At 39.9% G+C, this 25,917-nt stretch overlaps 3 protein-coding genes across 3 annotated transcripts in view; 2 read left to right on the forward strand and 1 right to left on the reverse strand.

Moving 5' to 3' along the window:
• Window positions 1-25,917, forward strand: part of LOC109623139 (uncharacterized) — an 86,511-nt gene that overhangs the window by 38,518 nt on the left and 22,076 nt on the right. Inside the window, exons 8-12 of the mRNA XM_062848673.1 lie at window positions 100-368; window positions 5,943-6,105; window positions 6,202-6,916; window positions 23,977-24,324; window positions 25,571-25,829. Of these exons, the coding sequence (XP_062704657.1) occupies window positions 100-368; window positions 5,943-6,105; window positions 6,202-6,916; window positions 23,977-24,324; window positions 25,571-25,829 (1,754 nt within the window). The remainder of the gene's footprint in view (window positions 1-99; window positions 369-5,942; window positions 6,106-6,201; window positions 6,917-23,976; window positions 24,325-25,570; window positions 25,830-25,917) is intronic.
• On the forward strand, window positions 5,672-8,230 carry LOC109623137 (zinc finger protein 652). Its single transcript, XM_062854189.1, has 4 exons — window positions 5,672-5,854; window positions 5,943-6,105; window positions 6,202-7,994; window positions 8,065-8,230. Exons 2-4 carry the CDS (start codon window positions 5,986-5,988, stop codon window positions 8,072-8,074), a joined length of 1,923 nt encoding a protein of 640 aa, XP_062710173.1. The 5' UTR covers window positions 5,672-5,854; window positions 5,943-5,985; the 3' UTR covers window positions 8,075-8,230.
• LOC109623138 (zinc finger protein 888) lies at window positions 16,862-20,795 on the reverse strand. Its single transcript, XM_062854190.1, has 4 exons — window positions 20,236-20,795; window positions 19,972-20,143; window positions 18,649-19,830; window positions 16,862-16,979 (listed from the first exon to the last, which is right to left on the reverse strand). Exons 1-3 carry the CDS (start codon window positions 20,679-20,681, stop codon window positions 18,730-18,732), a joined length of 1,719 nt encoding a protein of 572 aa, XP_062710174.1. The 5' UTR covers window positions 20,682-20,795; the 3' UTR covers window positions 16,862-16,979; window positions 18,649-18,729.

Here is a 25,917-nt window from a genome sequence, read left to right on the forward strand (position 1 = left end):
ATTTCTGTTAGATCTCAAATGAAACAATACACTTTAGTAAGAGAACAACAGTAGATAAGGTATAGGCTCCTTCAATTTACGTTTGATTCTTATCCACAGGAACACCGAGCGACCCATACAGGGGAGGCACTCTACGCCTGCAAGATATGTTCTGCCTCGACCAATTCTAACGCCAGCTACTACTCCCACATGAAGAAAGCACATCCGGTCGAATGGGCGGAGCAGAAAATGAAGGCCGCAGAAGCAGCAGCTCCAGGTCCTTTGGAACCGAATGTTCCGGCAGTACCGATGGATCCATCTTCGCTACCCACAATAGAGCAGCAACCAGTGAACCCTACCGATCAGCCAGAGCAGCAGCCCGTAGTGTGAAAAGTTCTCTCTTGATTAAGTCAGATTATAAGATTGGTATGATGTCCGATTCCATGGCGTTTTTAATGGTGCCGAAATGTCCGGGACTACCCCTTTGTTTCTCACGAACTACAAACTACTACTATGGGTTATATAGCCACAGCTGTGAAGGCGTGGGTATTCATAATGACCATGCTGAGTGTGAAGGGTTCAATACCCGGTCAGTCAAGGAACTTTTCGTAATGGAAATTTCCTTAACTTCCTTGGGCATAAAGTATATTCATGTCTGCCACACGATAGGTACATATTAGTGTGGGTCATCGGAACCGTTTTCTCAGATCAAAGCTTTTTTGGTTCCGTTTCGGGTCCTGAGTATCTGTGCAAAATTTGAGCACGATCGGTTTGTATGGGAAAGCATACTTTTTTGCATTTTGATCATAAGTTGAAAAAGTTTGTCTGAAACTTTTTAACCGATACTGTGAAAGGATTGCCTAGGATGTTCTGAAAAACTTTGTTGAATACCGCAAAGCGATCCGATGCTTGTGAAAATAGTTATAACCAACGAACCGCATGCATGTGTTTATGTTTTAACATGTAAAGGAATAACAATAGCAACAAAATCATGCTGTTTTACCAAGCAATGCCAACGCTATAACTTTTTTCATAAGCACAGATCACTTTGCGGTCTTCGACAAAGTTTTTCAGGACACCCTATGCTATGTTTGCACTTTATCAGTTACACGGTTCTGGAAAAATACGAGCTTGTTATGTGAGAAATGCAAAAAAGGGTGTTTCCCATGTAAAGCACCATACAATCTTCAAACGCGATGCGCAAAACGTAGACATAACCGATCGTGCCCAAATTTTGCACACTCATTTGGGTCCTGAAATGGGATCAAAAAAGCTTTGATCTGATGGGATACCATTGAATTTTTCATTCTTCCATATAAACGATGTCCCACTCTAGTACATATATGCATGCAAAATGACTATTGAGCTGAAAAGCAGGCTTTATTCCAGTGGGGATGTTACGCCAAGAAGAAGAACATTTTCCCGAAACCAATAAGCTACAAAACCATTAACCAGAATTCTGTACAGGCTTTTGTTTTCAACCAACGCTCTACGGATACTTTGGGCAGGTCATGTTGCAAGAATGCCGAAGAATAACCATGTCAAGTTGTTGTACAGATGTTTAGAGATGAGTACCGACTTATCAGTTTTTAGAAATGCAGAAGATCGTGGAAACGTTGTTTCCACGCCACGATATAAGACCATGGGCATCCGTTACCTATGGCTAAACCGGCCAAAGCGAGGTCGTCCCGGTGAAGAACAACGAGCTCATCGCAATAGCGAAGTCGCTTATGTTAAGCAAGGCTCCGGGTCCGGACGGTATCCTGACAGTAGCCATCAAAACGGCAATCGGAGGCTAGCCCTGACATGTTCAGAATTGCTATGCAGATGTGCCTATACAGAGGCGAATTTCCAGAGAGATGAAACAGGTAAAGTTAGGTTCTACTGCTTAAGCCCGGTAAGCCACCTGGCGACCCGTTGGCATACAGGTTCATCTGCCTTCTGGACACCGCCGGGAAACAGTTGGAACAGAACATTCTGTCAAGGTTGATTGGCTTTGCGGATGATATTACTGGTGTAATACAGATAGTAGTTAACAACCGAAGTCTGAACAGCAGGTAGTGATTATGCACCACATATGCAGGTGCATGATCATCTCCAAGCGCTGGAGATGTGGCTCAAACAGTGTCTGTTCTGGCATCCAGCTTCTGAGTTTGAAATGCTCCTCCACCGGAAGCTATACCTAAGGTGGCAGCCCCACCACGGTGGATAGGGAACCTTAGGCCAACAACATACTGTTTCCAAAACCCAAAAAACCGTTACTGAAACCGAAAATGAAAGATCTCAAACTGATTCAATGGCAACGACTTTTAGCGCGAAACAACAGACAAGAATTGGAACTTGGAATGTATTAACCCTAGCTCAGCAGGGTAAACTGGCACAACTAACCAATGAGGCATGCCGTATGAAGCTTGAGATTCTAGGACTGAGTGAAGTTCGTTGGCCGAACTTTGGAGAACACAGATTGACGTCGGCCCAAATTCTGCTATACTCTGCCTACGAGGTGAGCATACTCCTCGCCACCGTGGAGTTGGTTTCCTTCCCAGCTCTCACGCCCACGCTGCGCTCAGCATGATCCGCCAAGGGTTCGACGCATTACCCGTGTCAACACCGAAGCTCCAACAGTGCAGGAAATAGAAACAGCTATCCGTAGCATGAAATCGACAGGGTTCGTTCGCATATCAGCTGAGATGCTCATAGCTGACCCAGTAGTATCCGCACAACTGCTGCATCAATTATTCTGCAACATATGGGAAACCGCAACATTTGCGGCCGACTAAATGCAAGGCGTCTCAGTGAAGGTACCCAAAAAGGGTAACCTGACTGTATGCGACAATTGGGTTTTTAAATTAAGAAAAATTCTATGATTTTTTATTTTTAAACAAAAGAGCACCTTTTTCTGAGCCGCTATGATTTTTTTCAGATTTTTAGAACTTTATTTTGGTATCTAAAATCAATTTCAAAGAGATTTTTTTAAATCACCTTTTGACAGCTGGGCAACTGCTTGACAGCTCCGCTCAGTACAAAATGCGACAAGGGGTGATTCGACAAATCGCTCCCATACAAATTTCAAATTGATTTTTAAATAGGTTCCCGGGCTCCAAAATTGATGAAAATTTGGATTTCGGCTCAGTTTGGCATGCAGATTCAGAATATGGAATTATCTCAACACCACTAAAGAAGCCAATTGGTGGGGCATCATGTTACTGTGTCTCGTTCTCAAAGTCTTCTGTCAAGCGATCCTTAACCGGATACAGGAAAAAAATGTGGCAGCCGTAACCACGGATGACTTTGAACTGGCTGATGACGTTGCTCTCCTAGCTCAACGGCGCAAGCTCGATGAACTTGCCAATCGCTCTTCAGCAGCAGGTCTTACCATCAACGTCAACAAGGCCAAATCGTTGGATGTAAACACCTTCCAGCTTTACAATAGCTGAGCAATCAGTGGAGAATGTTGAAAGCTTCCAATAAATATCTTTGTAGCCAAATGGCGGCACCAAGATCGACATAGGTGCACGGATCAAGAAGGTGAGGGTTGCTTTTGCGAGTTTAAGAAAAGTATGGAAAAACAACCAGATACTATGCTATACGCCAGTGAAACCTGGTGTGTATCAGTGGAGAACACTCAACGGCTGCAGGTCTTCATCAACAGATGTCTGCCATACATAATTCGTGCATGATGGCTTAACAATTGGATCTCCAACGTGGCGCTCCATCGTTGATGTCATCAAAAGCCGATAGCGACAGAAATTTGGGAGCGAACGTGGAGGTGGAAGCCGACCGCACTCTACGCAGGGGCGGAAATGAAATCTGCAAGCAAGCGTTAGATTGGAACCCAGCAGGACATCGCAGCAGAGGCAGACCCATAGGCAGCAAAATCAAGAAAGTCAACAGAATTGGACCTGGTCAAGGCGATGGCCCAGGATGGAGATCTTTTAATGCGGCTCTATGCACCACCGTGGGTGCCCAGGACTGAAAGTAGGACATGCAAGCTCCTTCGCATTTTCAGCCCCACATGTCCAGAATGCGCAAACTGCGACGAGACCGTGGAGCATGAGCTTTTCGAATAACAACGCTTCGTGAAGCAAAGGTAGAATATGCTGCAGATATGCGGTAGAGATATCACTCACGACAACATGACTGTACTTGGGCGGACAAGTGAGATTCTGTTACTTCTACGGTCTCCCGAGTCGAACTTCTTGAACTACAGATAAAATGGCAGGCCGCCCAACAGCAAGTTGAGTTGCAGCACTAAACACACCCCCTCACATTCCCCAATCGGGAGCTGGAGTCCAACAGGTAGTCTACAATATGTAGAGAGAACGAGGATCGATCCTCCATTAAGCGGTCTTCTCACTTTACCGGGCCGGGACCGTGCCGGGCCCCGGCCGTGCCCCGGTCACCGATTTCTTTCTAACGATATCTATGGCGTGCTTCTCACTTGCCCGGCCGGGGCCCGACCGAGCCCCGGCACGGTGTGATGTGAAACACGCCATAGTAATCGCATGTAAGAAATCGATGACCGGGGCACGGCCGGGGCCCGGCACGGTCCCGGCCCGGTGTAATGAGAATAGCCCTTTACCCGAGGACCCATATCTTGGGTGTTTGAGCCTGCTTCTCAACTTAGTGTGCTATTAGAACTTCCACAGGTACAGTGACAGTAGTCCCATGGGAAAACAGTAAAAAACGCAAACGTTATGTGTTCTAGGCTTTAAGACTTATGCGGCGTAGCCTAAACATGGATAATAAAAGACATCGACAGAAGCTGAACCTGGTTCCAGGTCAAGGCGAAGGCGGGCAATCGTTAGGATTGAGATCTTTCAATTCGGCCCTCTGCCCTCTCTGCACTACCATGGGTGCTCAGGAGTGAATGTATGTAGGTAGGGTATGAGTGCCATAGCTAATCTCACGCTCCCATATTCATCCCAAAATACAAAAACAAGAAAAATAACAAATAGCACTGCCTTCCTTTGTTTTTCATAGGATGAAAATGGGAGCCACGTGCTTAAAAAAGGAACCAATACCCTAGTAATGAGAATGATAACTGATCTCAAAGAAAATTTTAATTATTGCAAAAAAAGTTGCAAGCATTTTAATTTTTTTTATCCGTATTAACGAGATTTTTAGCCCTAGGCTAGTTCATCTCGGGACCCACGCTTTACTTCCCTTCCGAAGGAAGAACCCACATTTTGTGAGTTTGTCGGGAGTGGGATTCGATCCCAGGTCCTCGGCGTGAACATTTTAATTGATTTATTTATAGCGCATTTAGTTCACCACTGGACTATCGCACTAGTTTTCACGAGTGCGAAGACGCTAACAAAAGTGCGCGATTGCATCCAATCAACTTGATGTCTCTCTTTAGAGCACTTATTCAGCATACATCGAAGAAATAGTGCGCCGAAGACATCAATTTGATTTGATGCAATCGCGCAGATTTATTTACGTTTTCGCACTTATGAAGACTCAGTGCGCAGTCCAGTGGTGAACTAAATGCAATATAAAAGATAAATAAAAAAATGAATAAAAATATACAAAAATAGCTTGCTTGTTGCACATTTTATGCAGTTTTCCGTGTACAAAATCATTGTACTAAAATTTAAAAGCCTTTTATCCACCGTATATGTAGTAGTAGAATGTTTGCCAGTTTTCCTGCGGTGGTATGTAACTGTCAAACGCTTTAATATGATGACAGCCATAACATAAATAAAACTCTAATTCAACATTACGATTGATTGTTAAATTCATATTTATCACAATCTCAAATGATTTTGGACAAACATCGATGTTTCTGCATCACTTTGGAAAGTTTCATGAAAAAAGATTGATCCTGTTATGGTGTTCGTGAGACTGCATTGAGGAATCTATGGTTTATTAGGTATGAAAACGACATGAGCTATCAGTATCTTGTGCCCCCTACTAGTTTTTACATGGTTTTAAAAACAAAACAATTTACACTTTAATAGGTTTCAATCGTTTGGAGAACTTTATATCTACTCGGGCCCTAGAATGGCACCGGAGCAACCAACCGAAGAATGTCGCTTGTGTTTGGATACTTTCGCCGAGTGTTTCACTTGGATTGAAAATCCAGAGCTGAAAGAGCAGCTGGAGAAGGTTTTCAGCTTTCCGGTGAGTGGATAAAACTAGTTCTTGTTGAATCATGTTAGTTATACCTACTTATGATTCAGATACATTTTAATTCGTATTTTCTCCACTCATATGTAGATCATAACCGAAACGGGCCTCAGCTCCAGTGTGTGCCGAGGTTGTTGGTATACGATTTCCGAGTTCTACCAGTACTCGGAAAAGGTACGAAATAACCAGGAAGTCCTCATCAGGAAGCGAGTAAAACAGGAACCAATCGATAATGAAAATATCGCACAGGATCAGAACCACAAAGATATCGCAGATGAGTTACAAGCCAACTCTACAAGCAATTTCAAACTTTCAACTGATCAAGAGCCTGTATTGAGCCACGGATTTGAATCCGGTATTAAACATGAATCGAATAGCGATGATGAACCCGAAGTTGGAAGTCTACTGGATGATGAACATGACGACACTACATTGAACCACGAGCTCCAGTATGAAGATATGAAAGTCGGATCGAGCAGTGGAGAGGCGGAAAATGTAGAGCTACCGGAAGATGACTTGAATTACGAGTACGGATGCGACAACTTCAAATTTCAATCGAATAGTGGTGAGGCGGTAATCGAAGAACCATCGGAACAAGAACAAGGCGAACCATTACTGAATTACGATTTCAAATGTGAAAACATCAAACTGGAATCCACTATTAATGCGATGGAAATTGAAGAGCTATCAGAAGAGGAACGGGAAGTCGCTAAATGGTATAACGAGTTCGAATGTGAAGATGTCAAAATCGAAGCGAGAAGCGATGAAGCTGAAACAGAAAAGATACCGAAAAGAGATCAGCTAAGTAGCTCATATGAAGATAATTCGAATGATCGATCGTCAGAGAGTTCCATACAACTGTTAAAAGTAAAAACCAGACGAGAAGAGGAGGATCAATTTCTCAGTGAAAACTTTACCTTGACATGTCATTTGTGCAAAGTGGTAGAACCAACATTTCTAATGCTGCGTGATCATTTTCGTACAGCGCATAACAGTTACAATGTGTATGTAACATGTTGCGAAGAAAAATTTGGAACGCGTGGTAATCTGATAAGCCACATAAAAAATCATGATAATCAGCTTAAAAGTCAGCAACAAGGAGAAATGTTGAAAATGACAGCAAGACGAGAGCAAGAGGATCAATTCATCAGCCAACACTTCATTCTGAAGTGCCATCTGTGTAAAGAAACGAAACCCACTTTCGAAAGTTTACGTAACCATTTTCGCCTGGCACACGGCAGTTACAATGTATATGTGACATGCTGCAAGAAAAAATACGGCACACGAAGCCAACTTATAAACCATATTAAAGAAAGTCATATCAAAGATGAACAGAATCAGGAACAGCCCATAGGAGCCGAAAAATCGATCCCCGATGGTTTGAAACTATTTATATTGAAAACAAGACGGGAAATAGAAGATCGGTTTATTGGCAAACACTTCACTTTGACCTGCTACATATGCAATGTAACTGAACCAACTTTTCAATTGCTACGTGACCACTTCCGTACGGTGCACAATAGTTACAATGTGTATGTAACATGCTGCGGGGAAAAATTTAGCACACGGAGCTATCTGATAACCCACATCAAAAGCCACATAGCGGAACGATGTAAACCGGACACAAGCACCCAGGATGATCCCGAGAAGCCTCCGTATAAATGTCAGGATTGTGGGAAGATTTACAAAAACAAGTGGCACATGGAGAGGCACGTCAACATGAAACACAGATCAACGGATCAGGCTCGAGTAAAATGTGATATCTGCAATCATTGGCAGTTACCAATTGACTTCAACACCCATATGCGGAGGATGCATCCGGGCTATTCTATGTGCCCGGCAAGCCCAATTGCAGGCAGCTCGAGCTCACAGAGTTCTGAAGGGTGAGGATAAACCATGTACAACTACCGCTGACGATAATTGTAAAGTTGCTTTTGTTTTGATCTTTTACAGAAATAGGTGAGATGCTTCACTTACGTGACATCTGGATGCAGTCTATAGTATCGAAAGGGTACTTAACATCACCCGTCTGATATCCACCAAATTTGAACACAACTTGTTGAATTACCGTTAGGCTGAATCGAAAGAAAATAGAATCAAGATGAAATGGATTTTGTACAAATTTTTAATGTACACTCATTGCACAATTATGGGTCACTTTCCACTTCAATAGATAAAAACTAATTAATTGCAAGCTTTTGTTAGCCATTATCATTTTTCGTACATAAGTTGATTTGTTTTGTATCACTATACGTATCGCACACGGGCTTATACGTCAAAACATGCATATTTTCAATATTTTTTGTTCGGCTCGAAACCAGCTGTCAAAGTAACGCTCTTGGTAACGCTTCGATTGTGAATAGCGGAAAGTGCGTGAGCTGCTTTCGTAAGCTCTGTAAAAGCGAGCTTTAGTGATTTTTAAGTGCGAAATGGTATCGATACCAGTAGAGAGGTATAATTTACGTTCTAAATGTAGAAATTCATGTGACTGCAGCAAATTAAAGCTTATTTCAGGCAAAATTTAAGTGACTCATTATTGTGCCAAGGAACACCGAAAATCACACAATTATGGGTCACTTTTTGTGCAGCATAATATTGACAGTTCTGCGTTCATGGGCATTGCATACTTTTAGGCGTTTATCGGTGGTTGTGTTGGAGATTTTGTCCCAATTTTAAAAACTGATTCCAAATCGTGAAAACACGCTTAGTTAAGAGGTTTGAGACCAGTTTTAGATTCTACTATAGTTGATCTATCGAGAACAAGTGATCATTCATTGAAAAAAATAGACAACATATTATTGTTGAGCCGATTTCTCTTGAGTGACCCATAATAGGCAACAAATTGACCCATAATTGTTACACAGCCAATTTTGACCCATTATTGTGGTTTTCATTATTCACCTACATTTTAGTAATTTTCACCGCCTAAAGTGAATTTTACAAGCAGATTTTTGTATAAAACAATAAAAAGGAGTTTCAATGAAGAGAATATAACATAAAAATAATGAAAGTGTTATTTTTGTATGAAAAATGATTCATATTATGAATTGGTTGTTCCTTGAGTGACCCATAATTGTGCAATGAGTGTACTTTTATAGTAAGTCAAATATAACAACATTTGTTAAAAAAACTTTCTTTCAATGAACTACATTATTTGTCGATTCGTCGTACTAACCGTAACAACTTGCACGACGATCTTCTATGGGCGAAAAATCGCAAAAATAATGCGAATTTATCGACTTCAAATGAATATTTTTGCGTGACAATGAAGATTACTTGTTGTACGGTTAATAAAACGTCCTTGAGCTAGACTTTCAAAATTTTGGCTGAATAAGCTGTTATTCAGCTATCATTCTAAGATGAGCAGTTTATATGAAGGCGCATCCGCATCGTAATCAATCGTTAGAAACGTGCAAAGTTGCGATTACTGAACAAATATTTAATTATGTAATGATATATCGACTTGCATTTTGGATTCAACAAACTCCATGATCATTAGGTGACTTCGCAGAAGCTCCTGTGGCAGACAAACAGACGCCTCACTCTACTTTTTTCCCATCGTTTCATTTTTAACGGATAATTCAAATATTCTGTAGTTCGCAAATCGCTCGCTCATGGCGCTCGCATCGTTTTTGCTCCTGTTTGACGTTTGCTCACTACCGCCATCTACTCAGTAGGTTTGCGAAACAAAGCGTAATTAGCATTGGGCGATTATGGTTTCGTGACGATGATTTTAATCGCATTTCGTTCCAAGTGATACGTCTGTTTGTCTGTGCTCCTGGGATGGGATCATTCATTTGCAAAGAATTACATTCATTTGCTATTATCTCAGTTCAGAAGTATGTTATCAGAAAACAATGTATGGATGAATTTAACCTTGTAGTTTTATCTGAAAGTTTGCCGAATGGCATTAGGGTCACGCATACCAAAGTCCTGAGCAAGCTGTGAAGGCAACTCTCCACGCCGTGAATGTAAATTACATTCACGCCGTGGAGAGTTGCGTTTGCTGGTTTCTGTTGACTTAATTATTGATGGTACGCTAGTATATTGTTCTACGAAGTTTTAGGTAAAACAAAAATGAAAATGTGTTCTATACATTGATTTGAGCTACGATGTTTCTGAAGAGATTTGACAGCAAGTGAATGTAAATGATTGCAAATGAATAATCCCATCCTTGCCACCAGCTGATAGGGTGGCATCATATGCTCAATCTGCAAGAAATGGGACTAGAATGTGCCAATTACCGAGGGATAACCCTTTTAAATTTGGCGCCCAAGATACTGTCACATGTCCTGTTCAACAGGCTGAGACCTCTGGAGCAGTAATTCGTCGGCCAATCACCGACGGTCAGCCCAACTAACATTTTCAGCGCTATAAGCTTCAGTCATTTGCTTTCTGTTGTGTAACAATCGAGTTAAAGCAGTCAACGCTGAATAAAAGGGCCTAGGCAATAGAGGTAATAAACTATAGAGGGAGAATGTCGCTGGCGTCGCCGCCGCAACATCTCTTGCTGGTGAAGATAGGGAGGGATATAAGTGTCAAAGCGAAAAAGTATGCAGTTTGACAGATAGATACCCGGGATGTTTGCGAACGAGAACAAAGGGAACAGCAGCGACATTCGTCCTCTATAGTTTATTAACTCTATTGCCTAGGCCGATCAACGACGGATCAAATGTTTAATCTGCGAATGATGTGGATAATCCTAACAAATTTCGGGTGTATAACCCAACTAACATTTTTGCTGTTTAAGAGCTTAATCAACCACTTTTACATAAGCGAATGTTCCATAAGCTCTTATGCAGCTACTTTTGTTAGTTGGGTAACTCATTATCTGCTCATTGAGTTTAAAGCAGCATACGATTCGACAAACAGAAATACAGCTGTTACTCTGCAATAGACACATTAAAATTGCTCAAATTTGGCTTAATAACATCTTGAGATGTGTTCATTTCACCTACAAAATTTCATGTGCATCGGTGCAGTACTTTTTGTTGTAGCAATAAAAGAGTAGAATGTGCGCCATTGAATTTTGTACAGCCCCTAGTTTTGCTTGTCAGCATTGTAACTTTTGAATTTGGCCAAGGAAATGGCTGAAATTTTGCACACAAACCTCTCAATCTACATTTGTTGCATAGGCAAAATTTCAAAACAATCGATACACTATCAACAATTTTATAATCGAAACATGTATTGAGACTGAACGTGGTTTTAGCCCCTCAGACAGCAATTGGCTTTTTAAGCGATGTTGAGATAATCCCATATTCTGAATCTGTACGCCAAACTGAGCAGAAATCCAAATTTTCATGAATTTTGGAGCCCGGGAACCTATTTAAAAATCAATTTGAAGTTTGTATGGGAGCAATTTGTCGAATCACCCCTCGTCGGATTTTGTACTGGTCGGAGCTGTCAAGCAGCTGCCCAGCTGTCAAAAGGTGATTTGAATAAATCTTTTTGAAAATGGTTTTAGGTATCAAAACAAAGTTCTAAAAATCTGAAAAAAATCATAGTGGCTTAGAAAAAGGCGCTCTTTCGTTTAAAAATATAAAATCATTGAATTTTTCTAAATTTAAAAACCCAATTAGTCAGCGCCCTCTATTCTTTCGATTGAACTATTGGGAGTACTATACCAATAATCATCAATTTTTGCAGGCATAATATACTCATAATCAACTACCATCTGTGAAAATTTCATGAAATTGGCAGGGAAATTCAAAAGTTATGAATAGGCAAACATCGTACATGAAAAACACGAAAAAAATTCACTTACACTTATCCCTATCAACACCAGTAGCTTTCAAACCAATTGATCAAAGTTGATGAAATTTTGCAAGAAAGTGTCTCTATATGTATCATAACTGCCAACGAAATTTCATTATTATCATCACAGAACTTTGAACTGTAGCGTATAAGAACCATCTATTATGCGAATGAAAATTGGTCATGATTGTACTAAATGCTGAATACCACGTCTGTTTGTTTTTAATCCACAGTTAAAAGTAACTCATCGGTATTTATGAAATTTGGCACAAATAATAAACATACACCAAGGAGTTCTCAGTCAATTATTTGGTCAATTTTACCGATTCATTACAGAGCTACAGCCGTACTTCTGCGTCCCGATTATTGCGGATACAGGCTTTATTCAGATCGCAGACGAAGTGTCTCCCTCTTTTGTGACATTGGACAGATTGAAGCTAGCAGTGTTTGGAATTTGGTCGCAAAATACTGAGTTGTCTTCAGCTTGTGCTACACTCGACGAATGTGACGACAAATCGTAAAGCGACATGCTCGGGGACATGCTACTCATTCTCTTTCCTAGTTCGATACGAGAGCGCAATCAAGAGGGAGGATGCTCGGCGACGTTGAAAGCGAAGCAATATTTTTGTCAAAATAGTGTTAAAATGTTTAATTTTTATGGCAACGCCACCTGAAACATCATGAATTCAAATAAAATAAATGGAATTTTCGCAGATACATGAATTAAGAATGGTAACAAGTGTACAGAGTAGCGAACATTGTGAAACGACAGACTTTAGTCGGGTGAGACGAGACGAGACGAGAATCCAGTTCAGATAATTATGATTTACACCCCAGACCCATCTGTTGGGGAGATCTATTACTTGATAATCCACATCAACATACAAAGAAGAAACATCTTGCAACAATCTGGTACAAAAGGTTGGATAGGATTAGACACTAGAGGAACAGAAACAGGTTTACAAAAGTTTTTTGGGCCTTTTCAATTACATATAACGTACTGAGTTCCATTTTTCTTTGTTCAAAAAGTTGACAAAACCAGTGAAAATGTCACTGTAAGTATATGTATTTACTGATATTCTGTTCTATATTTTTTATTATTTTAGGTTATGCCTAGAAAAATCAACATAAATATCGTTAGTAAACATAAATGCAGATGATGATTATTAACCTGGGCTTTTTGTGGGAATATCTGTAAGTAAAAGGAAAACCGCGTTAAGTACTGTTCGTATGAATTCCACTAAGAATTTGCACCCTTTGACAGATACGTATTTCGACCTCAACTGTAAGGTCGTGTTCAGTGTCTTGTACTTGACTGACATGAGTCGAGTTAAGTACAAGACGCTGAAGACGACCTTACAGTTGAGGTCGAAATACGTATCTGTCAAAGGATGCAAATTCTTAGTGGAATTCAAAGGAACAGTACTTAACACGATTTTCTGTTTCTGTTATTGGCCGTGGCCAATCTGCGTTGTTTCGCTGGGCGATACGCCTACCAGTAGTCTTGTATCTGCCCTATGCTAAACCGATTAGCATAGCAAGTCCTTTCCACTGATGAGTAGGCTCGAATGTCCCGCCCCTCCCTATAACCCATAGGGGGAAATAAGGAGTTTCCAGTTTCAAGTATTGTATTGGTTATGACACCAACTCTTTCTATTCCTTGGGAAAAAAATCACTAGACTTGGATTATCAGACTACTATTAATAATGAACATAATTAAGATACAAGTTTACGTACACAATTGTAATAGTAGTTTACGCAACAAGGTGCAGAATAAAGATTTTTACAGCACGAGTCGTACATTTATCCAACGAGGCTTGCCGAGTTGGATAATTACGACGAGTGCTGTAAAAATCGAGTTCTGCACCGAGTAGCGTACAACGTTTTTTGCAATTTCATAAATTACCGTTTGAGGATAGTTTTTAACAAAACTTTTCCATCAAACTGCTCACTGATGTTTGTAGCCTTGTTTAAGAATATCTGATCATAGCAGGTTATACTGTGTAGTTATCACAATTTTTCAAAACTGCGTCCAGAAAGCATCAAGAAGTTGATCAAAACTGAAAACAGTGCTGTAATGGTTCATTACGCCACGCAAATCAGTGCTGTAATGAACCATTACAGCACTGTTTATTTAGTGTGGGAAAGAAGGCCTTTTCCTGTCAGATTTGCGTGAGGTAAAACAGCCTATTACGATGAGAAATTGCAAAAAAGCAGTTTTAGATACTTTAACATGAATTGAAAAATGTAAATAAGACAAATTGTAAACTATTCCGCGGCGACACGAATGCTTCAATAGTGTCATAAATAAACGCGCAAACAAACAAATAATTGATATTGAAGTATGCATATTGCATTATCTATTATCAAAGTAGTAGAAAGAGTTGGGTGCCTGATTATAAAATTGTTGTACTTATCTTGTGTTTTTCGGACAAGTCCCGTTTGTGTTGGCCATTGGGACACTTCTTGCTTCAAAACGGTCGTTTCTGGAATGGAAAGAGAATAATTGGCCGCACAACTCCGCAAATGGGCGGCCCGCACATATTAGTATAATGTTGCAATGATTGAAAATAATAGAGTATAATTGAGGGGCCCAGAATCAAAGGGGTGTAAGTGACCATTTTGTCGATTTTGAGCTGAGCATATCATAAAATTCTTCAGATTTCAAGCTTTCAGGAACTTTTTTAAGATTGTTTCTACGATGATTGGAAAAATTACAATAAATCAGAGAAAATTGTGTTGATTTTGAAACTCCATACATTTTGTATGGGATGAAAAATTGGTCAAAAACTTTAAACCTCATTTACTCAAAAGTGGGTTTTTGTCACTTACACCCCTTTGCTTCTAACCCCCTCAATTGTTAATCTATATGAATACTGCTACTAGTTCAGGTTTCTCACCCTCCACGATTCTCTAGATACTGTTATAGCGTGTTTGTTGTAAATTTGTTGATAAGTGAAGCCTCCAGTAATTCAAAATTCAATGCAGCGAAGATCTTGAGCGGATAGCATTCATTGATAATGATAGTGATTATTTTAATATGGTTTAACAAAAATTACTATTCAATGATTTTAAATCGGATTCGTCAATAAAATTATTGTTCATAAAATAATTAACCATGCGAATAATAACATGATTAAAGAGCTCTCGTGTTTCAATCAATGCTGTCATACTATCTACCAAATCTTACAAAGAGGATTGAGGAAGTTATGTAGATATTGGTTATATGAACTACCTACTACTATTTACTATAACATCTTTAAATTTTGTTTCGATTAATATCCTACTAAATAATTTTACTATGATGAATTATATGCCAACGTCAATCCTATCACAGACTCCTGACATCTAACAATAAACAATGACCCAGTGCTTACCAGTTTGGCACCTGGCCAGGGGGACTTGCGGCCTTGTATCTACAGCTCAGAGATCAACTCAATTCCGTCAATACAGCAAACTGTTCACAATACTCTTTTGTGATACTTTGACGGAATATTATTGGAATAATCTTCTGAGATACACAATCCGGGTAAATTGGATCGTCAGATAATCAGTGCTCTTTCAGCAACAGGTGTCACATCTCGATCATTGATATACAGGAGTATAAAAATAACAAGATGTGATAGACCGGAAGATTTGGTAAGCAGCTCCCCCTAGAAAAAGAATTTGTATTATTGAAGTGATATACCCAATGGGTGCCCCAGAAATAAAAATCCATTAATTTGATTCAACTAAGAGTTCGTTCATAAATCACATATACTCCATGAGGAGAGGCGATGTTGTAACTTCATGCAATTTTGGTTTTGCATGGACAAAATTTTATGAGGGAGAGAGATGAAGTCAATATTCGGTCTATCTGTTTTATGAACGGACTCTAATATATGGATTTGCAGCATAGCTGAGCCTTTCCGTCATAAGGCTGACGAAAACCAATAGTTTGTAATGAAATTGTCCGCGTGGATTTGTAGTACTGAATCAATTGCTCGACATGACCCTATGTCTCACATACGATTATGCTAATGACTCATTAAAAGATTAAAATCTGATACTCATCTCATGTTTGTCTTCAAAACCTTGTCATATTTAGAAAATGTATGCTTTTAAGGTTTAGCTCTTAAGCTATCTTAATAATTTTACTATTTACTGACTAGATAGTCAAAGTTAGAATTCACAGAGAATGAGATCATTTATAGTACTACGACACCATAGGAGATCACTCACACTGCGTTTTCATAGAACGGCATTTTGTTCTACTAATAACAAACAGATGCTACTGATCTCCCTTAGCATATATCCGCAGCCTAATGCACGCGCCCTGTCGGATTTCATGAGCCTCGGAGATTATTACCACCTTCAATGGTATTCCCATATACTATCCCACATTATTGTCCCATCAAGGGTCTGACTGGGCTCATAATCCCCCTCAGTGGTAATATTCTCACCAGCTTGGAATTATATTTTCCCGGTACATAAGTGATTTCGACAACATACCGTTACACTTAAACATAGATCCGTGTTGATGAATCCGTTGTATCCAAACGAACTGTCAAAATCTGTATCCAAACGAGCATGACGTCACGATTTGAACAACATCAATGGAGCGCATGACGTCATATTCAACCGTCACACTCTTGAAAATTACTACTTACACGCTTGAAACGTTTTAGTCAGCGGTGTCCGCGGATCTATGTTTACTCTACTATCTATACGTTACACTATGCCGTAGTATAATTGGAATCACTATATCAGAGGATTGAATTATCTGATTTTAAAATTTACCATTGAATCTACATTCAGTTCAACCAATCAACACTGCAAAGCACAGGTCGTATGCCAAAAACCAATGCTTCCTGGAAGATATAAACCAAGCCCAGGGACACGATTTTCTTTTTACTTTTAAATGCAGAAATCTTCAAAAGGTCGTTTAAAAAGTAGACTACAATTTTGACTTTTTTTTTTCAAATGGATATAATAAGAAACAAGTCTAAAACTAAAACACACTAAACACTAAAACTTGAACATTATTACATTGCGTGGCAACAATATACCTAGTCTTGAATTTCTCTTTCATCAAACTGGTAGAGCGTTGCATTCCTCGAGCGCGGTGATTCCTGTTGATGATGATTTTAAATTTTAGATACTATTTATTGCATTCAACGGGAGCTCTAATTAGTGCTCAAGAAACATCTCAAAATGGTATTATCAATCACAGATGAACAGTTGAATCACTTTGAAAAGTTGTTTAGAACTAAACGCTCTGTGTTTTTCAAATCGCTCACTAGATGACAGCAGAAAGCAAGCGATTCATAAACTACCGAGTATTTTAACCGATCGTTAACGATGGGAAGTTAGTGACGAGACGTCTGTTTATCTGTGATATTATCTTGTACGAAAGAACAAAATAAAATAATCATCCAATATCGATTTTTTACTGTCCTCTCTAATAAAACATCAATTAGGGTGCCTGTACCAGTTATCGCACTACCTAAGGAAAACTACTTCTACAAAAATAAGAAGAAGACCGACGAATGTCGTCGATATGTCAAATGATAGATTTGTTTTCATACTTTACAGGAAAAATTTAAAATCTGAGCCAAACCCACTTTTACTATTTATTACGGCGTGTGCCAATGATAGGAACCCTGTACCAGTTATGGACATACTTTTTAATTTCGGTTCCACTTCGCACTATTTACATGCATTCCTTATGGGATTTGCCATAACTGGTACACTATCGCGAAATAGGGTGCAAGGAAGCCGAAATTTTGAGGAAAATGATTTATTTCTATCATAATTTGAGCAAAATGTGAAATTTGAATGAATGCAATCATCTTTTATGAACGTGTTCACATATTTTTTCTTGATGATTTGCATCGTTAAAAGTTGAAAATCAACTATGGCGAATTTGAGGTACCGTGATTTCGGGTGAAATTGATCAGTGGGGTGAAATTGATCGACGTGAGGGCAATTTTTACTTGTCAAAAATAAAGCTTTGAAATTAAAACAATTTGTAGAGAATGACCATCATCTGGCTCAAGGGTTATTGAATGATGAGTTTACATGTTTTACAGATAATTAGTCACATATTTCTGTATTAAATTTTATATTTTCCGAAACTGCGTGTTTGGCGAATTTCAAAGACACTTTTAAACTTTTGTTACTGTAGCTGTATTGCACATGGAATAAATATTCAAATAAATGTTTATAGATGCCAAGTGTTCGCTAAACCCGATTTCGTCATAAAAAGTTCTATAAATATTGATATTTATGCAAAAAATTGTACTTTTGCTTAAGTAATGGCTGGTTTAGTATGAAAATTGCATACTTTTAGGCGTTTTCTTTAGATTTATTAAACTTTAAACTTAAATAATGAAGAATTTACTAAACGTGTATAAGTTTTACAAAGCTTTTCGAATTCTGGGGTGGTTAATTCAGATGGACAATTTATTTTCAGCACTTACAAAGACATTTCACTGACTGATCAATTTCACCCCGAAACTAAAATTTCTGATTTTTTATTTTAAATGATATTTTTTGCAATAATATGATTTGCAGTAAAAGTTTCAACCTCGTTGACTGACGAGACCCGTGGTCGTACTTGTTTTAAAGCATTGAGTTTGACCATATCGATAACTATTCAAAAACCTGTAGCCAAAAACTGTGAAAAGTGATCAATTTCACCCGAAATCACGGTACTATAGCCATAACTGGTACACTGAGCCTACTGTAAACGATACAGAAATTTCTAAAACTAGAATAAACACATTAATCGTCACTTACCTATCCAGTGTAACGCCGCATTCTTTCGGGCATCCCATCGTCGCTGCACCCTGTACTTCCAAATCAATGGTGTTCCGCAGATTATGAGCCCAGAATTTGTGGTGCTTCGTCCCCTCGGTGTACCTTCACATGTAGTTCGTAAAGGATTTTGGAATTGAAATACTTGTCGCAATAGTGGCAGAAAAAACCAACGTTATGTGCTGTAGCTAAGTGTTTGTTTAGTACCAATAGGACATCAAAATGCTTGTTGCAACTACGATATCCGTAATGATAGCGTTTCATGTGTGCCTCGAGGAAAGACTTACGCTTGAAAAATCGCGTACAGCTACCACATTTGTGCACACCTGTATCATCTTCCTCGGTTCTGTGGACTTCGTCTATATGTTGTTGATATAATGCAAGATGTACCAACTGGTTGCAGATTGTACACTTTCGTTTTCCGTTGTTCTTGTGCACCTCGTCAATATGCGAATTTAAATTTTCTTCGTTCGAAAAATGACTGATGCACTGGTTACAGTTGATGGTATGCTGTGTAGGCTGCTGATTGCAGTGGATGTTCCTCTGATGCGCTGTTAAAGCTGCTTTGTATTTGAATTGCTTTTTACACTGTGGACATACGTAGTGAGTCTGATGGCGCAGGTGATCTACGAGGCGACTTTTCTCGTGGAAAACAATGCCGCAGCATTTTATATATGCGTTTTTACGCTGGTGTTCATTTTGGAAATGGCTGCGTAAATGTGTAAAGTTATCAACACTGGCATCACAAAGATCGCAAGTCAGTGCGAAATAGTGTCTCAGATATGTATCTAGTGCATCTTCCTTGAATACTGGAAGCACTTCTTTTGGCGTTTCATTCGATTCATCCCCTGTTTGAGTGCTCACATGCTTTTTCACGGATGGTTCCGCAATAAATTGTTCCTGTTTCAGCTGACTATCCATCGGCATATCAGTTGAATACATTTTTGGACTAGATTCACGCGAATCATTGCTTTCGGTCTTAATCTGGGTGTCCCACGACATACACGACGGTCGATATGCGCCAGATTTTGTTTCGAAATTGGAGTGTTCGGCGTTCAATACTTCCTGATTTTCGCGCACTTTTTCCGAATATCGGAAGAACTCAGTGATAGTGTCCGCGCAGTTTTCACAAACGCTGGAACTCAATCCGGCTTTGAACTCGACCTGCATGGAGAAAAAAAATCAGGTGTTCTGTGTTTAACACAATACATATTACCTAAACAAGAAACAGGACGTTTATATCTGTGTAACGTTATTTGTCTGTTGTTATATGGTCTGGTTAAATGTTGACTTCGGGTTACTTACCGGAAAATTGAAAACCTTCTCCATCTGTTCCCTCAGCATAGGACTTTCGATTGTACTATGACTTTCCACAAATGGATTCAAACAAAGTCGACAACCATCGTCGATAGACGGAACAGAGGCCATTTCCAAGGGGTATCCGGAATTCGTCGGTTCGTTTACGTAATTGGGATAACTGGAATTATTATGCCATTGGCATTATTGAACTAACTAACATGGGACTATAGAATCTCATTGGGAGTGTAACTAAATCAGCTTCGACCTTACCTTTGATGAACGGTATCCTGATCCTGCGGTACACGGTCAAGTGGATTCCAGAGCGTAGGGACAGTAGCGCTGCTTGCCGACGATGACGATGCAACCGGACTACCCTCATGAACATCATTTTGCTCCTCCTCATACCTAGGTATTTTCGGGTCCGGTACATCCGACTGGCTTGAGTGATTTTCGGGAAGATGAAGGCTCGGTATCCAGTCCACTGAGTGAACCTCATAAAAAGATGCAGGTTTGCCAGAAACGAAGTGTCGGCCGCATACACGACTATGCAGAGGTGGATTCCTGAGGTTCAAAACTTTCAACCAGATCGATCTCCTGTGCAGCATCAACCTACGCGATTTTTCGTCGGTTCTTTTATGCACCGTTGGTATGGAGTAAAAACCGATATTATCGCCGAATCTGTGCGTTCCACATTTGAGAACGCAACTGTTAACCATTTTTAAAACTTCAACTCAAAATTACTTGAATTTGTAACAGCTGAAACACGAATCCGATTGATCCGACGACGAAAACATAAATAAACAAACGACTGTGACCTGTGACGCTGACGCATTCGATTCTTACACTGAACGAAAATCCCCGCCGTACACCGAATGAATCCTCACACGGTAAAAAATCTGCACTGTGATATCAACTGATTACCCGGATAAAAAATTACCATTCATTACATGGTAAATATTATTAACAAATGACTGGTTTTATTGTTCACAATAAAACACATAGTAGATATATTGTTACTTTTTACAATAGAAATCAAGCCCATATAGTTCGTACAATAAGTGAACATTAGCTTTATTAGTGACTGATTGATTCGATTGTTTTTCAATAGTTTTATAATAATTTAAAGTTACTATCAGTAAAAATTAATTTAAGTTGTTTTTAAATAGTTGCAAAAGTGCCTGCAAAGTTCTCATGGACTTTTTATTGAAAAAGAGTTTATTTCTCAATAACACTTAAAAACAATTTGTAACAAATAAATAACAATAAGTATTATTGTTGCATGGATCCATGTTTGTATAATCAAATACAAAATCACTTGGCATATTTTTTATAGTTTTCGTTTTAAATGTGAGTACAGTAGATGTTTCGGTTATCGAATGTTATTCGCTAAAACTGACAGACGTCAAGCCGTGTTGGCAGAGGAAGCTCTCAATGAATAACTGAGGAAGTACTTATAGAAAACTAGCGGAAAAGCAGGTTTAGCCAAGTGAGGATGTTAAGACAAGAAAAAGATGAACCACCGACAAACAGACGTAACACTTCGAACATTCTTCGATTCAAAATCTAGTCACGGGAATATGTTCGCCCAATGCTAAAAGAACCGAGTTTGGCCGACCATCGACTAGGTGGCGGTAGTGGGCAAACGTCAAACTCGAACAAAAACGATGCGAGCGCCACGAGTGGTCAGTTGGCCAACTATCAAATTTTTAAATTGGCCGTTAAATCGGTGTACGATGGGATTTATCAGAGTGTTACGTCTGTTTGTCTGTGGATGAACAATGATTTTTCTAATGTTTTCCAATAAATTAAAGGAATCTAGTAAATAGTAAACTACCATTGATAACAATACAAATACAATTAGTTTAATGGGGTCAATTGAACCGATTTTAAAATAAACATGCAATAATATTTGTTGTTATGTAAACAGATTTCGCCTTTGAAAAACCAAAGAATTCATATTTCTCGGTAACATTTTTCTCCAGCATTTACAGATATTAATGGCCACATGAATTGTGAACGATTTATGGTATGGATCATACGACCTGAGGTCTGACTTGTGATATTTGGCAGTTATTTGAAAAGAGTGAAGATAGATCTTATCAACAGCTGCCAAGCAATACATACCAGACAGACATCAGAGTGTTGGATTCTTATCATAAAATGTGCATATCATTCTGGCGGACGTTAGTGCTCGTAAATGCTGGATATAAATGTTAGCGGGAAATATAAATTCTATGGATTTTCAAAAGCGAAAACTGCTTACAAATAACAAAAAATATTATTGTATTTTTATTGTAACAACGATTCATTTGACGCCATTCAATTAATTGTATTTGTATTGTAAGAACAATGAAAAAACATTAAGATATATTGTTATCTTTTGAAAATTGCCCTAAAAATGTCTCATAAAAACACAATACATTCTATTGTTTTTCGCGAAAAAGTGTATGAAATTTTTCTCAAAATTTTATGGTTAAGATACATAACGACCACCATTTTTTATTGTAAAAGTGCCATTTACCATTCGCCGAATGGTATAGAACAATAGGGGTGATGGTGAGTGTGTTGTGTAAATTACAATATGTTTAATGGTGAATATTTTTCGAAAAAATGGTGTTGTAACAATAAAATTTATCGTATTTTTATGATACTTTTTATCAGGGTAGCACTTGAATAATTCACACTAAATATTGCGCATTGCGCGGTTATAAGTGCGACGATGAAGTGCGGAATCTCAAATAAAAGTGCGATAGACGAGTGCACCGATGAACTGAATTCATCGCAGTCCGAGAATTTTGACACTAGAGCGGGGTCGCTTCCAATCAGAAGTGAAAGATTTCCAATCAGAATTGAACAATTCTGATTGGGAACGACCCCGCTGTAGTGTCAAAATTCTCGGACCGCGATGAATTCAGTTCATCGGTGCACTCGTCTATTTGGCGTCAGATCGTTCCGGTGTCTTCACCGCACTTATTCATTATTGCGAATCTTTTCTGAAATCCGCATACCGGCCAACAACTGGTGCGCCGACAGCCCATGCGCCGGGCAGTGCGCCATACAAAATGTAAATAAACAAGTGTCAAAATGGTTCGCGCCAAGAGCTCTATCTCTCTTAGGGCTCGGTTCCATTTTTTTGTCTAAAACATTGAACGTCTTTATGTCTGGAAATAATGTACAACAAAGATATGTAACCGATGGTCACAAATATTCCACTTGTTGCCTCCAACACAAGTCACATTATAATAATGTTTTTTACCGTGTATACAAATTCAGACGAAGGATGAGTGCCGGTTCTCACATGTCTATTTGACAGGTGAAGCGCTCACGATTCCTCTTTCCCCTTCACTCACAACTCGGACTAATTTGTTGTAAGCGGTTCGAGCGCAGCGAAACAAACGCTTGAACACTCAAACAAAATCACAAATAGAGGTCGTTAATGTATTTCGACAAGACATTACATACCAAGGTAGGAGGTTGTTGAAACGTCAAACTTCGTATCTTTACGAAATTTGCCCTCCGAATTTCCACCAACTAATAAAACTACTCAGTCAACACGGAAAAAGCCTCTTTTCTGTCACAACCTTTGGACAATTAGTAGTGCGCGCCGTGCTTAATTCCAAATTTTCCCAAGAATAAAATAGTGTGCTAGAAAATAGTCACAGAAATTTGAAGTAGTGGTGAAAAGAAAAATAATTAGATTCGACAATAAGCTATTGTCAAGCTATTGTGAAGAGCTATTGTTAGTAGTTTAAGAAGAAGAATAAGCTGAAAAAAGGTCCACACCAGGGCCTTTTTTCTTTTGTTTCCGGCCTAATTCCCAGGAATACTCCGACGCCATTCCGGTTGGTAACCCCAGCGCGCCACCAGTGATACCACTCGCTATTGTGGACGTCCAAAAACCCCGAAGTTGTGCAGAAGAGATCCGCGCCAACCGCCTGGAGTTCTGGGATCGGCCATAGACATCCTCCGGCCATTTTGGATCGGCCATCGCTGGTCGATACCCTCCGCAAGCCATCAGTGACACCTCTCCGTCCGTGAAGCCCCGAGAGCAGTGCCGGAGCATCGGCTCGCCTGCTTGGCTCCTCAGTTTCATCGTGTCGGGCCACTTGCTGGCCAGTACACTCGTTCAGAAGGTTCACCATCGCCCCGCCACCCCCGGCGGTCGTTCAGAAGATTCACCACCCTTCCCGCCTCACCCGGCGGTCGTTCAGAAGATTCACCACCTTTCCCGCCTCACCCGGCGGTCGTTCAGAGGACTCACCACCAGCCCCGTCCCATCTGGCGGGCAAACCAACCGAGCACCACCCGCTTCCCGCCCATCCAGCAGTCGCAACACCTTCAGGCATGACGATGCCTTCGGCAAGTACTCCCTATCATTGTGTGACGTCCTATAGGGCCAATAATGGGCGAATAAACCCAGAATGTTGTAAAATGTATGAAGGTGATCGCTATTTTTATTTTACAAAAGCGCATCCTTGATTTAATAAGGTTACTGGTTCACTTACGTTTCCTCCGGGCACAAAAGGGAGCCATCAAGCCTCGTTCTCCTTTGGTTTGCTTTAAATATGCTTTTTCCGTTAGACTTGTGAGACCTCTTGTGTGGAAAGACCTTGGTAGGTACGTTCGTAGCGGTTGCATGTAACACCCCTGTGGACAAGTGTTTCATTTGCTTGCGTTCCTACCGTTCAGTGAGTTACTCCCAGCCTGTGGGGGAAAAGGGGAACTTCGTTCCTATTGGAATAACGACCCTGAATTCCTATTTACATTACCTAGAGAGTTTCAATTGGCGCCCAACTAAAAGGATTGTAAAATCCAATTACATTTTCCAATCTTTCCCTACCACGGGAGGAAAAACATTCGTTTATTTTTTTCAATCGTTCTCCTAACGATTCAGCTGAATAGAGTGATTCAAAAATGGATCTTGAAATCCAAACCCAATACTCAAGCCTACTAGTTCACCACCTTGAGAGGCAGGAACTAGAACATGAGTTGTTAATTAGAGCAGTACAATTTGAAGCAAAGGATACTCAAGCAGCATTGCGGCGGCGTTTGAGAGATCGCCTTAAGGAAGAGAAAGGTTCAAATGCACCGGACATCGATCTCACACGTTGTGATCGGTCTATAGATCAAGAAATTCATTTGGTAGATGCTAATGTTCTCTCCATTAGGGAAATATTAGAGAACAAGGTTCCATTCGATGGGATCAAAGATACGTTGAAAACCAGACTAATTCACTATTTTGTTCGTTGTGCCCGACTTCAGGAATTAGCGGATGAGGACAATGATCTTGAGGACTTGGACAAATTGAAATGTTCTATACGGAAACTGATGAACGACTATTTTTCGCTTTTTTCAACAATCCCAGCGGTTCGTACTGAGATATTGAATGAGATTGTTCAGTCTCTTTCTAACATGAGCATTTCTCAGGTTTCAAAACCGGATAATCAGAAGTCTCCAGCCACGAACAATAGGTCAGAAGGGCTATCCGGAAAAATAGGTGAAAATTCTGGGGTAGGTTCGCGTAGAAATTTAAAATCGACTGCGGCGGGTGGATCTAATTTGTCACGGGCAGATGAAGAACAAATACTTAGGCGATTCCGGTTAGATTCGTACAAATCCGGTCCAGACGATTCGAATGCCAGTTCCGACGGTAGTGAAAGCTCGTCAACTTCCTCGAGTGACAATTCGCGTGCGCGTAAATCGAAAAAGAAGCGTAGCCGTAACGTAATCCGGAAGTCCCGACCCGTGTCGGAGTGGAACCTCCGCTATGACGGGAAGGACAACGGGCAAGGATTAATGCGTTTCATACGGGAGGCCGAGTTTCTCGCGAAATCGGAAGACATTTCGAAGAAGGAGCTATTCAGGTCAGCTATTTACCTATTCCATGGTCCAGCTAAGACTTGGTTTATGACAGGAATCGAGAATGAGGAGTTTGAATCGTGGAACGATTTA

The sequence above is a fragment of the Aedes albopictus genome, chromosome 2 (genome assembly GCF_035046485.1).
Source record: "Aedes albopictus strain Foshan chromosome 2, AalbF5, whole genome shotgun sequence".
Lineage (NCBI taxonomy): Eukaryota > Metazoa > Arthropoda > Insecta > Diptera > Culicidae > Aedes > Aedes albopictus.